At 30.1% G+C, this 15162-nt stretch overlaps 1 protein-coding gene across 4 annotated transcripts in view; it reads right to left on the bottom strand.

Moving 5' to 3' along the window:
• Positions 1–6788: 6788 nt before the first annotated feature.
• The window catches only part of LOC106786482 (glycine-rich cell wall structural protein 1.0), a 29708-nt gene continuing 21334 nt past the window's right edge, over positions 6789–15162 (bottom strand). Inside the window, exons 1-4 of one of the 4 annotated variants that reach the window (XM_014747907.1) lie at positions 11402–12154; positions 10852–10949; positions 7679–8543; positions 6789–7580 (exon numbers count right to left, since the gene is read on the bottom strand). In XM_014747907.1, coding sequence (XP_014603393.1) covers positions 7442–7580; positions 7679–8543; positions 10852–10942 — 1095 coding nt within the window. In that variant the 5' untranslated portion in view covers positions 10943–10949; positions 11402–12154 and the 3' untranslated portion in view covers positions 6789–7441. Of the gene's footprint in view, positions 7581–7678; positions 8544–10851; positions 10950–11401; positions 12155–15162 lie in introns of those variants that run through there. The other 3 variants (XM_014747906.1, XM_014747904.1, XM_014747905.1) reach the window with 3 other exon arrangements.

Below are 15162 nucleotides of genomic sequence, written 5' to 3'. Positions count from 1 at the left end.
TTTAGTGATATCATATATATATATTATATAAATATATTTAGAGTTTAATAATTAACTATTTGAAGAAGACTTAACATCTGAAAGGTACGACCTATCCGCTCGGTTTCTACCATAGCGAAGTGAACCCCTCTTTGCCCCTCTCCCTATAAGAAATTGCATACATGGGGTGTCCCAGTTTTTGTCCCCACAAAATTCAATAAAAATTACAAATTATTATTTTAATAAGATTTTTTCTTTTTTGTTATTTATACTCATAGAATATGTCGATAAAAAAAAGATTGGGACTCACTGTATATGTTAAATTGAATAAAAAGTTTCTCTTCGTATTTTTTCCGATCAAATGTTTTTACGATCGTATAACTTTTTTGGTAACGTTAATATTTGCATGTATTTGAAAACTGACATAATCGATAAGAAATTTAAACGTCGATCGGTAATTAATTTGAAAACATTTGGAAAAGATTTAATAAGCGGAAGAAAATATTTAACAAACGTAAATATTATGTTTAATTTTTGCCTTAAAATACGAAGAAACTTTTTACCCATGCCAATTGTATTTATGTATGCATATGGAAAAAAAATGAGGGGGAGGTGGAGGAGTGGTGGAAGATTGTGAGGGGTCGGGGTGGGGTGGCAGATCGGTGTTCGTTAGGAATTAATTATTGAAGCGCGGAATGGCTTCGTTGATAAAGAAAAACAACAAAAAGAATGAAAAAAAAGTAATTAAATTAGGATAGAAAAATAATAATTATCGAGCAGATAAAAATACATGATGATACGTATGTGTGAACCGCCAAAATGTTTAGAATTAAAAAACTTAACCTCGTTTTAAGATGAAATCAATGAAAAGAGATTATCGTAAAATAATTCATCGACGAATTATAAAAAGTTAAAGTCATCATTCGTTATTCGTGTCTGATCATTCTTACAGAAACTAACAAATATATATATATATATATATACATACATAAAAAAAAAACAAAGGAATAACTTAATAATTAAAATAAACTAAACTAAAAAAAGAGCTTTTGTACTTTGCGATCGAACGTCGTTATTGTTGTTGTTCTTCCCATGCTTTGCTCGAATACGAAAAAAAAAAAACAAGGAAAAGAAAAAAAAAAAAGAAAAGTAAAATATACATTACAATCTGAACGCAGGATGAATATTTGATCCGGATGTGAATAATATTCATCTCTCAAGGGCATCCTCCAAATGAATTATTATTATTTTATTGCTATTATAATAATTATTATTATTACTTTTATTAAAATTATTAGATAAATTCAACGTATTTGAATCGCGTTTGCATTGTTTTAAATCGAGTTCCTCGTGAGGCCAAGTAATTATTACGTCGATCGATATTTCATTATGAGAAATAACTACGAATTGTTGTTAATATTATTATTATTATAAAAGTTATAATTAAATGATTAATTACGTAACTCGTTATATATTAAATTAATCTAATCTCGATATTGTGACATTTTCTTATAACCTTATATCGGTTGCATATAAAAAATTTTATTATTTTTCATTTTTTGTTTTTCTTTTTGTTTACATCATTAGAATGTTTTTGTATTTACTTTGTTATGTTCGTAATTAATTGATGGATTATTTTGATGATAGTAACAAAAAAATATGCGAGAATTTAATGAAGCTTTTTTGGGTGGGTTGAGAGAGATTTCGTGGGAATTTAATTTGTTAATGATTTTTGTAATCTCGTCATATCAATTAACGAGTGGATATTTCATATGAAATTAGCGTAAATCGCGGGCGGATTGGTCAACCTGCAGATCCGTTGTGTTTATTATATAGTATATATATACATGTATAAATAATAATAATAATAATAATAATATATATATATATATAAATATATAAGAGAAAATGGAGTATCAAATAACGATACATGCGTGAGAAGTATAGATACGAAGTGATAATGTTTATTGGTGGATCATTTTTTCGTCATATTTTTTATTTATTTAATTATTTAATTCTCTACTTGTGTACATGTAATATATACACATTATATACTATACATATATATAAATATTTTGTTTTGATAGTAAGAAATGATCAAATCAACTGATTTGTCAAATTTAATAATTATTAATTAATAAATAAATAATTTGTTATATATTTATATATATATATATGTATAGTATATCGAGTATACTAATCAGTGTAAATTAAAATATGATCACTGGTATATATTTATCAATGATTTTCTAACAAACAATATAACACGATTAAAATAATTATTTTTGTCCTAATTAAAATCTGTAAGAAATATTACCATGTGACTAATTAAATACCCTGTTATGTAAACTCGTGTATATATGTGTATGTGTGTGTACAGAAAGTACGCGAAAAGACTAATTGAGAATCTTAAATGTTAACAATTTATCATCATCATATTATTATTATTATTATCATAATTAATAATATTTCATGCATTGCTAATTTTGAAAGTGAGTTTTGTCCAGTCGTTTTCATAGAATTGTTCCTAAAACAAAAAATAATATATATATATATTACAAATAAACGAATAAACAAATGAAAAACAAAAATACATAACATCAATACGGCAGTATATAAGAGACAGGTATGTATACATTAGAAAAAAAAAATAAAAAAAAAAATACCAAAAAATGTTAAACACGTGTGTTATACGATTTATGCTCGAGATCTAACTGATTAGACGAATGTTTCGATTGGTTAGCTGACATTCGTGGTGCAAATGATTTTATCATTTCGTTCGTTTGCAAATAACAAATACGATCCTTTTGTTCTTTTAAAATCAAAAAGATTAAAAAAACAAAGAATAATAAAAAATTAAAAAAACATCCTAAGAGTAGCATAAATTAGCAAGCGTAATTAGTCAGGCAGAGTAAAGTCTGGCTATCTTGGATAAATTATTAGAGGAAGAAAACTTTCCAAGTAAATATAAGTCAGGAAGAAGAAGAAGAAGAATTAAAAGTAAAAATAAAAAAAGAACAAAAAAGAAAAAGAGAAAGAAACTGAAAAGAAGGAAGAGATGAATAAGATAAAGGAGAGAACAATTCCGTAACGTGTGAATAAATCTTTTAGGAAAAAGAAAATTTGTTAGAAAGACTGTGAGGACATGATTTAAGACTCTTTTCGCGTCTCGTAAAAACTTTCGACTTTGTTGCGTTTCTTGCTATTATATTTCACTATGAAAGTAAACGTGACAATGATTTTAATAGTTTGGTTAATCAACAACGGACAGACGAAAAAACAGAAAGTGAATTGGCTGTTGACAAATTTGTCTGTCAAAATCAGTTGATTTATTAAATCATTAATATTACAATTATAAGAAATGTTTTATATCGAACATAAAAAAAGGAAACATATGAAACAATTAATGGATAAATGAATCTGTAAAAATCAACTGATTTATTAAATCATTATTATTCCGATTAAAAAATCTTTATATCGAATGGAAAAAAATAATATCAGACAATATTTTTGGATAAATGAATTTGTCTTGATCAATCGATACGTCGGATTTTTATTTTTACTTTACTTTTTAATTAAATCGAAATTACGTTAGATATATTTTATATACACCCTGTATAATCTCTCGAGCCAACATCCTCTTGTATTTTTTCTTTTTTCTTTTTTTTCTTCATTATAGTCATCGTTGCTCGTTATTGTTATTAATATCACGGATAATACTTTAACTTCGTTATTGCAAAGTTTACGAAGGAAGAATATTATGTTTATGTATTATCGTTAGATTCATTTCGTTATTTTTATGATGTTGAAAAATAAAAGAAGAAGAAGGAGAAGAAAAAAAAGGAAAATAAAAAACGATAACAAGAGCAGGGAACTGTAAACTTGAATATTTTAAAACTAACAAACGAATTTTTTCTTACGTTCTCGAGATTTTTCAAAGTTTTTCTTCCTTTTTATCGATTATTATTATTATTATTATTAATTTTTTATTATGAGAAGATCGTTTATCGATCCATCCATTCATTTATTTATATTATCCTGCTTGCAATAAAACGTGCGCATATATAATTTATTTAATAGTAATAATTAAAATAAACAAAATATATAAAAATGAAAACTTTTAAGGTAGAAACGTTATCTCGAGTGTCAATCAAGTTTGAAATTGTGCGTAATCTACGACATATCAATTAAGGTTATTAGTCGTGCTAACGAATATAAAAAAAAAAGGAAATAAGGAAAACAGAAAAACCAAATAAAAAAATAATAAATACAATTGTACCGATTTATTATGATAGCGGGGATAAGTCAACAAATTATATATATATATTTTAAGATTTATTTTTTATAATTATATGTGAAATTAATGTTAATATAAAATAAATCATAAAATTCGTTTTTTTTTTTTTTAATTTCATACAACTACACATTAATTCTCAATGTATATTAATTTTAATAGAAATTTTTTTCAATTTTATTTTCATTTAATTCGCTATTATAATTATCGGTATATTAAAATAAAGAGCCGACCACATAACCTAAGAAAACCTATACGTATCACGAAGTGTGCTATGAATTTATATATATATATATATATATACATACGTAAATATTAGCTGCGTTTAAAAGAAATTAATTGAGGATTAGCGAAGGGTGAATAATAATAAAACAAGAAAAAAAAGACAAAAAATAAAAAAAAGAAAGAACGGAAAGACATAATGTATATACGATATAATTAATAACTTACCAAGTATTAGAATGGGCGTTCTCATAATCGTAAAATGAATTAATAAATAATGCTACGTGCTGCGATGCTCGTTAATATAATGGGAAAATTAATAACAATTAAAGCGGACGAATTTCTTTTCGCGTGGTGTTTTATTTTTCTCTTCCTCTTTTATGTATTAAAAAAGAAAAAAAAAAAAAAAAAAAAAAANAAAGACAAACAGAAATTCGCCCCTTTAATTTTATTCCTATTTAAAAGAAAGAAAAAAAAGGAAAGAATTGAAAGTTGCGTAAAAGATTGTCCTCCTCCTCTCCCCCCCCCCTGCCGAAATCGTTCGTATTTTTTCCTCTCCTATTTTTAATTCCTTCGTAATAGAAAAAAGGTAAGGAAATGAAAAAGTATACTAAACTCGGGGGAGGGGGGTTCAAACGTTCGCGTAATTAATATTTACGAAAGGAAAAAGAAAAAAATAAGAAAAAAAGAAAAATTACAAAAAAAGCGGGCTGTACGTACGCCGAAAAATCACGAAATATGAATGTGTGTACGCGTTTATGTGTCGTCATTAATCCTTGCCAACGAAGAAGAAGAAGAAAAAAGAACAAAAAATTGCAATTAAGTGAAATAATAATAATTCTATTTGAACATTTTTGGTCTCCGAAAAAATCATTCGACGGATCAATGAACTCGCGAGTACTTATTATACAAATCAATAAAATATTATATATAAACGTGTATGGCGTGTTCGAGGTCGTTATACTTTGTTTCAATTGGACGAAAAAAAACTAAAAAAAAAGGAGGAAAATGGATTTATTGTAATAATTAAAAAAAAAAAAAAAGAATAATGATGCGTACCTACAAAACGTTCTTGTATAATAATAAAACAAACCTGATTACACGCATAAATATCCTAAACATTAATCACAAACATAATTCCACCCCTAATTCAAAAGTCCATTTAGCCCCGTGACGCGCCTACAAATTATCGTAGTAAGTATAATAAATAAACAAATAATTAATTAAAATGAATATCACGATGTGTGTAAAGAAAGCAAAAAAAGAAAAAACAAACGCCCGATTTGATCTCCACCAAACCCGTCACGTATTTCCAACCAAAAAACATGGGAGATTATTATACAATATATCCATCAATGTACTTAAAATTAAATACCAAAGCGTTACACGGTACTTTATAATACAATACATGACGTATATATACACACACATATATATATATATTATTATTCGTGTATATCTGAAGAAAAAGAAGAACAAGAAAAAGAAGAGTAAGAAGTATATAAAGAAAAGAAAACAAAACAAAAACAAAAAAAGAAACTCGAAACAAAAAGATGTTGATTGTAAATGTTAAAAATAAAACTGTGTATAAAAATTCAACACATGGTATTATTATTATTAATTAATTAATTATTCCCTGATACCGTACCAACTATTATTTTCAACGATTTAGCCAAAAGAAAACGTAAAACCACGACGATATTTTGAAACCAAGACGGCGGTTGTGTGACCGCTGAAAAGTACAAGAAAAAAGCAGAAAAAAAATAAAGAAGAAGAAGAGAAAGTTATGGGAAAGGATAACGGTGGTGAGTTAGTTCTAATGGTTGGTTCTTTTTCTTTTTTTTTTCTTTTCTTTCTTTTTTAAATCGGACTTATATGATCGATAGTACGTTTTTAGCCGAGTTAAAACAAGAATAGAAAGAAGATAACACTCTCTCTCTCTCTCTCTCTCTCTCTCTCTCTCTCTCTCTCTCTTTCTCTGTGTCTTTCTGCTTTTTTTTTCGCGAGTTGGAATGAATCGATAAATCGATTAATCGAGTTAGAACGAAAGTAACTCGTATCACGACTGATGTGAGCTAACTTTATCTTTAAAGGCACACCTTTTTTTATATCTTACGATAGAGTCTTGTATGTAGGTTCTTGTTGACGTCTTTAGAAGATCATTATCACATATTCATTTCATTTTTAACTTTCAGGAAATAATAGCAATAATAATATCTATACTAGCAATGATAATGATAGTGGTAGTGGCGATAATAATGTAATCACGAATAGAACACTCATTTATCAATTGTTTTTCTCAGCACAGCTACTTTATTAGTATAAAAAGCGTCTTTATAAAATAAATAAGTTATAGATAGGGTTTTTTTTCTAATGTGAACATAAAAAGGGACGAAGAGGAAGGTTCCATTTTTCTTTTTCTTTTCATTTTGTTTGCATTCGTAAATCTTATTCGTCGATCAGATCATTTTTCGATTCGTTTTAGTATTTAAAATGAAAATTAGTCGATGAAACATTATCGGTTTGTCTCTTTCGTTTGGATTCGTATCGATCGATAAACAATATATATATATATCAAATTCGATGAAATGTATTAAAATAAAGAAAAAAAAAGAAAAAAATGGCAAAAGGGACGTAAAGAAAAAAGATTTCAGTTGAATAATATAATACGAATGACGGCGGCTTATCAGATAAATATCTTCCATCCTTAGTTTGACTTCGATCGGATTGAATTCCGCGAGATTTTGGCCCGGTCCAATATCGCAACCCTTCGTTTCATGGCTGGTCAACGTTAAGAAGAAAATGAACTCGTGGTTTTGGTCCCAAGGCGTAGATAGTATTTTCCATGGCGTCCCATTATTTCTATTTAAACTCATGAAAGCGATACGAGGTAGGGAGGCAGGAAGGGGGATGCCAAATCTCGCGGGTAGAACACATAGCGTGATTTTAATATTGGTAACCACCGTTGCTAGCGTAACTTTGACCACCCCCGGAACCACCGTTTCCGCCAAAACTGGGTGCTCCGTAACTGGACGATGGTCTGCCTCCGCCGCCACCGCCACCGCCGCCGGAATAACCACCGGATCTGGGTAAAATAATCAAATGAACAAGTATTGCTACAATTAATGTCTCTATTGGGGGTGAGTATAGTATATTAAAATGATAGTAAAAGATTAAACATACCCGCCCCCACCGAAACCACCTCCGCTGCCACCACCAAAGGAAGGTGCACCGTAACTAGAAGATGGTCCACCACCTGAGTGTCCACCACCGGAGTATCCACCACCCCCACCTCCGCCTCCACGCGAGGGTGCACCGTAACTGGAGGATGGAGATCCTCCTCCACCCGAGTATCCACCACCGCTGCCACCGCCGAAACCACCGCCTCCTCCGAAACTACCACCCCCGAACGAGGGTGCTCCGTAAGAGGAAGATGGTCTTCCACCGCTGCCTCCTCCGTTCGATGGTGCTCCATAACTCGACGATGGTCTACTGCCGCCACCTGAGTATCCACCACCACTTCCACCACCGGCACCACCACCGAAACCACCACCGAAACCGCCACCGAAACCGCCACCAAATCCACCACCGCTCGAGGGTGCTCCATAACTCGACGAAGGCCTTCCACCTGATGGTGCCCCATAACTGCTCGATATTCCTCCTCCACCACCACCTCCGGAATAGCCACCACCACCACCACCACCACCACCACCACCTCTTGATGGTGCTCCATAGCTAGAGGATGGTGGTGCTCCATAACTGGATGATGGTGGTGCCCCATAACTGCCTGACAATCCGCCACCACCACCATTACCACCACCACCTCCAGAATATCCACCAGGACTAGGAGCCCCATAACTACCAGATGGTGCGCCACCACCACCACCACCACCTCCGCATCCTCCAAATCCACATCCACCACCTCCGCTTGGTGCACCGTAGCTCGTTGATATTCCTCCTCCTCCTCCTCCTCCTCCTCCTCCGCCACCACCTAGATTCGGTGTTCCATAACTGGTCGAGGGTGGTAAGTAACTACCAGAAATTGGTGCTGAAAATCAATTATTCATTTATGCTTAACAAGTTAAAAAGTTTTAAATTTATAATCTAAAAAACAATTGTTTTTCTCTAATTATTGAATTTACTTTTATTTGTCGAAATTAAAAAACTTCTTAAACTAGAAATTTTGCATCCACATATAAATAAATAATATTTTATATATTTATTTTGACTTAACAATTGGATATTATTTTGACCGGTTCTGGTTAGTGTTACCAATCGAAAGTTGCTTTGATTATGTCGCGGTTCGTTTGTGATTTAGAGTATGACCTACTGTTGAACTAGATAAGCAAATCTTTCTGTTTCTCTCTCTTTTTCTTGCGTGAATTTACCGTAAACTCGGTGAAAGTAACCAGAGTAATACTTCAATAAATGATGCTATACTTTTCTAACAATTTTTCATTTAATAAATCATTTCATTTTGTTCACTTTTCTTCATCCTAATTACTTTTCCCAATCATCTAAGAATTTCGTTGAAAGATTTCTAAACGAAACGCGATTAAGGGGTTTTAAGTATATGTCTTTCTATTTAAACTGAAACAAATTCTAATCAGGATTAGAAAGATCTTCGAGCCAACGTCTTATTAGTTTTAGTTGTCTTATGTTAGTCTTCGAAGATTTTGCGGTATTGCGGTTTTACTAGCATTGAAAGTGATCAAGGTGATCTCAAGATGATCGAATGTCATTTTACTTTACGATAAATACAAATAAAAATAAGGAATTTATGATTTGATTTTGCAATTAAAATAAATTTCATTTTTGTTAATATCTATGCGAAGAATTTAATCAATGCAATGAGAGATCTACGAGTAAGAAGAAATATTTGATAAATGATTAAATTAAAGAAAAAATGCATTCGTGCATTGACGAATTTTTGTCCATAGATTTTTAAAAATCAATGAACAAACACTTTTTTCGTCTTTCCTGATTTAACAAAATAGATTTCGTTACGGTATAGAATCATTGAAAGTGACAAAAAAGACAGAGAAATAAATATTACACGTAAGATAATCTTTTCGTGTAATAAAAGAGATGGATGGTAATCAAAAGTTAATGACGTCCAATCGTGAAACTCGTATTGCTACATGATGCATCTCTATAGATAAATACATAAATGCACGTATGTGTAGATAGAAACAATAGTGATCAGAGGCTGATTCATTGATAGCACTGCTTGCAACGTCCAAGGAAGACCAATTACATTGACAATTTACTTACTTTGTAGTTGTCTATGTCGAAAGGATTAATTAAACAACAATGAGAAATAACAAGATAAATAAATAATAGAAAAGAAAAGAAAAATAAAAGGAAATAAATGTATAATATAATGAAAAAAATATAAATGAATGAACGAATATTCAAGAAATAATAATAGGAACGAGTTAATGAATAAAATATAAGGAAACGCATGAAATTTGTTTTAAAAAGAAGAAAACGAAGTGTTAAATGATTTAACAAACGTTGAAAAGTATCTTTTGATGGTACATGTCTGGGATGCAATTAACACTGATTTGTAAGTTGGAATACGAAGAACAATCGAAGTTGCTCTAAATTCTCACGGCGTAATACAATGGGTTTTTGCTGTGCTTAGGCACGTTACACGACAATCACATACATATATACATGTATAATAAATAGAAACGGGTAACACTTTCGAGATGGTTTTACAACCTGCTATGTATATATATATATATATATACATTTATATACATTTCTATGTACACATAGTAAGATCCTAAACGAAATTACAAGACACGATTTGCGTTCATCAAGAATACACGCCACGCGTGCGTTTCGGTTCGTAGAAACGAAATTGTTCGGGTTGCTTTGGAATTCGAATTTTCATGATAAATTCATTAAGGATATCATCGGATTTAAACTAGGCCACCGGTCGATGAACCTTTTTATTTCAACAAATGAAATATTTTTAATCAATAAATTAAATATCGAATAACATAAAAAATCATGCAAAATTATATATCCAACTGTTAAATAAATTTTTGTTAATAAATCAAATCATTTTTCATTCATCGAAACGAAACGATAATAATAATAATAAATAAAAATCTTTCAATTTCCAATCGAACACAAAATATTCTTATTTTAATTGCAAACATTAAATATATAATCTAGAAAATGAATCAATCATTTAGTACTTATCGAAAATGATCAATATTACATTATATTAAAATTCTCATAAAATTCACGACGGGGGACAAAGAATAACATATAAATACAAATCTAAATAATATACACAAAAATAACAATTAAAATAGATAAAAAGGAAAAGTAATCCATACCTTCACCGCAAACGGAGGTAAAAACAGCAGCGGTAGCAATAAGGGTAGCCACCAGATGGAAGAAGGGTGGCCGATTGTTAGCAGACTTCATAGTTCTGCTAAGATTAGATCAACGATAAAGATCTAAAGTGAAACAATAAAATAAGAAAAAAAAGAACAAACAAAATAAAACGGCAAAATTAATCGGCAAAAAAAAAACGGCGAAAACGCGTCTCTGACGATACTTTTTTTTCCTAATATTAAAAACTCATTACTATCGCGATTATCTCGAAATCAAAATGCGTATTTCGCGTATATATATATATATATATATATATAGGGTGGAAAAAAAAATAGTGTCAACGAACGATTATTAAATATTTAACGTAACCACGTGTGTATCCTTTAACTTAATGCGCGAGGAATACAAAAATGTAAACGACCAATAAACCAAAATAATGATTAATAATAATAATAATAATATGAAAAATTGGTTATATAGAATATTAATATTATTATTATTATTAATTAATGAATTAGTTAATAATAATATAAGAACAAAAATATCGACCCGTAAAGACGAGCTGACCCGTTCGTCTTCCTCGTACGAATTCGTCTAACGTGTTTCAAACTCAACCGATCTTGCTTATATAGTTGTCCGTCTTTCGGAGAAAGTCTTTACGGGAGTGCAAGAGGATGCGCTGCTAGCAACCTGGCTAAAGACGATTCTTGGTCAACGTGCTGGTAGTGGGGGAGTTTGGATGAACAACTGGGGTGCCAACAGAGGGGGGGGACAGGGAGAGAGGTAGAAGAGACAGGGGGAACTAGCTGTCTTCTGTCAAAGATCATACCGAATCGGTGGCCTAGGAGGGAAGGTGGGGATAAGGTACACGTTCTTTCCATTTCTGATTTACTAACTTGTTATGATGCGATTTCTGATAGACTTATACGATTCGACTTCGATTTCATTTTTATTCTACTCTTTTTCTTTTTTTTTTTTCACGGCATTCGTTAATTTACGGTATTTAACGAAAATCTGCATGAGCGTACACAATGCGTATCGTTTGTTAAATCATTTCAAACGAATTCATTTCATTTACGACGTGTATCTTATAATTTAGTATTATTTCGAATACATTTTTAAAGTTAATTTTTTGTTGTCCCCGCCACTTTTCTCTTCGCGTTCATTTATATCCTATTAATTTTGCGTGTCCCATTTTTTTACTATTTTTTTCTTTTTCTTTTTTCCAAAAAACGTCCTATAAAAATACTTATGCATCCGTGTACCTGCGTGTAAATTCATTTGAAATAACAAATAAATCATATATTAGAAAATAAATAAAAATATTGTTCGTTTGTATTTGAAAGTTCTTTCTTTTTATGTTTTTTTTAAAAAGTGTATACTACGATCCAAGTATGTATCCATGATTCAATCATCTAAAACGTAAAAGAAGCAACAAAAAAAAAAAGGAGAAATAGTAGAAAATTGAGCGTTTAACGATTCGTTCCTTTTTCAAGGACTGGTGGTTACTATCGTATATTTTCATATTTATTTTTTCCCCCCTTATTTTTTTTCTGTACTTTTTCCTCGTCGTCATCACGTAGGATTATTTATATTTCGGAGTCATGCTGTTAGCAACGATCTCGATTCTCTTGCACGTATGGGAAAGAAAAAGGAGGAGGAGGAGGAGGAGGAGGAGGAGGAGGAGGAGGTAGTTGAGACATGTTTAGAAAGAGATGCGAGTTTCGTCGGCCTTGATGTCATCCTGGATGGAAGATCGCTCGAGAAAGATCATCATGACGTGAAGGAACAAGATCGTACCTACCATCGCGGATCTTAGTTTTCACATACAGAAAAAAAAAAGAAAAATAAAATAAATATATTTTGTAAAATATTACATTATATAGATTTCTTCCTTTGTAAGTAAATGTAAGTAGTAGTATACTTGATTGCGTAGATCAAAATTTAATTTAGGTCAACTGTTAGTGGGTACCATTTCTGATGTTGTGTTACATTGAAATTGAGGTCAGTTGTTAGGTAAATTCTTGAATATTTTGTATTATATCGTAATCATTTAGGTTTCATTTCTGATGTTATGTTACGCTGAAATCATTTAAGTTTGCTGTTAATTCCTACTTCTAATGTTGGTTAGATTGTAAATTGTAATTTAGGTCAACTATTTGTTCAAATCCTGAAAACATATTTACTTATATCGAAATCATGCAGGTTAGTTGTCGTTCAATCCAGTTTTATTCCATACATTACTATTAGTTTGACGTGTAGTTTATTTTATCATTCAATCAGATTAATGTACATTTATGAAAAATGATTTGATATTAATAAATAAATACTAAATTCATTATACGATTAATCGAGTCTCATTAACCTTGACGTATTCAAAGATCATGCGAACTGATATTGACTTGCTTAATCACGCGAGAATAATAAGCGATAGAGTGAAATTAAAAAAAAAAAAGAGAAAACAAGATGAAAGTAAAAGAAAGAGAGAGAGAGTATATAAAAAAAAAACAGTATGAAAATCTCAGCATGCACGAGCTTATCGAGTAAGGTGAACAGTTTGTCGTCTGGTGTTGGCACGAAATTACAAGATCCCGTTTAAACGCGTTAAAAGAATTTCAACAATTTCAGAGTATTTCAAGATTTTAATTAAAAGAAAAGTAACATTTCTTTTATTTTGTGTTTTTTTCTCTTTTTCTATTTCTGTTAAATAATTATCGCATTTAAAACGTACAATTTTGTAGATCAATCATGCATACGAATATAAAAATATAATATAGATAATAAGCGAAAGAACAAAAAATATTAAAAAAAAGGAAAAAGAAATAATTATTTCAATTATCTTAAATAATTCGTTTAAATATTAAATTTAATAATGCATGCATGTAAATATATATATATATATACATAAAATATGTCATTGAAATTTTTCTGGATTATTCCATTGAAACATACAATTTCTATGTCAACTATGAGTACAAATAAACAATCAAATAAAACAATAACACGAATGATGATAATATAATTACAATATAACATATTTATATTTCAATATAAAATTTTATTTTATTATCAAAATTGTATAAAAATGGATGTAACACTTATGATATTTGTAAATTGGCGTGAAAACAACGTTCGATTAAATGAGACGTGATCGAATATGTTTGATCATTTAATCTCAAAACACAAATGTCGAATCTATTAGAGATTAGTATAGATCTAATATAACGTGTGTCTTCTATGATGTCTGTGTGAAAGAGATCACACAATAGGATTTCATCATTCTGCATAAATAGATCTCTATCTTATGATACCTCGTAGAATGGCTAATTTCTCTCTCTCACTCTCTTTCATCTTTCTTTCTCATCTCTTTCTCTCTCTCTCTCTTTCCCTCTATCTTTTTCCAATGCTTTTCAATTGCATAAGAAAAGAAGAGAAATTATATTCTAAGATATTACAAGACTTAATTTTTATCTTCACCAACGGCAATTTCCTATTTCATTAACACAAACATATATAAGGAATAAATTTATTCCGAAATTTCAATAAAATGTAAATAAAAAACATATAAAAACATACGTGAATACGTTAAATGGTTATATAAAATAATTCATACGCGTGTGTGTGTGTTGTGTATACAAATAATTAAACATATATCATCGTAACACATCAGGGGATTTGTTAATTAATCGAATAATTAATAATAAAAATTAATCAGAAATGGTTTGTTTCATTGAAAATAATATTTATTTTTTCAAAGTGAATTCTTTTACTGATTGCTGAAATAAGAATCATTGCTAAATCCGAGTCGATTTATTATTGCTATTGCGTATAAGAATAATAATAACGAGCTTGATTCATGTGTGTGTGTGTGTATCTGTCTCTTTGCGAATGTTGGATGCATCATCGTAAAAGCTATGACAAACGTTGCAGTAATATAAATAGTTGGCCCAGTTTCTTGTCTTATTTTCTCCTTATCGATATACTAAATACCTTAGGATTAAATCAAGTAAGTCACTGATATTTACTAAAGTATGAATATAAGAAAGAGAGAGAGAGAGAGACAGAGAAGTGATCATGGTTGAACGATGATCGATCGTTACGATAGTTTGATTTCTGATAAATCGTGCTATTTTGATCTCTAAACAGGATTAGAATTCATTCGGGTGAATAATTTTCAAAGAGATGCTCTGATGCATATTAATTTTCTTTCTATCTATTTATCAATCTATCTCTTTCTATATATATATGTGTGTGTATAAATATTATAATTATAATACTTAAGATAATTATTCTTAAAATTATATATATAT

The sequence above is a fragment of the Polistes canadensis genome, unplaced genomic scaffold (genome assembly GCF_001313835.1).
Source record: "Polistes canadensis isolate GaletaPanama2010 unplaced genomic scaffold, ASM131383v1 scaffold_75, whole genome shotgun sequence".
NCBI classification, from domain to species: Eukaryota; Metazoa; Arthropoda; class Insecta; order Hymenoptera; family Vespidae; genus Polistes; species Polistes canadensis.
This window is presented reverse-complemented; position numbering and strand designations above follow the sequence as displayed.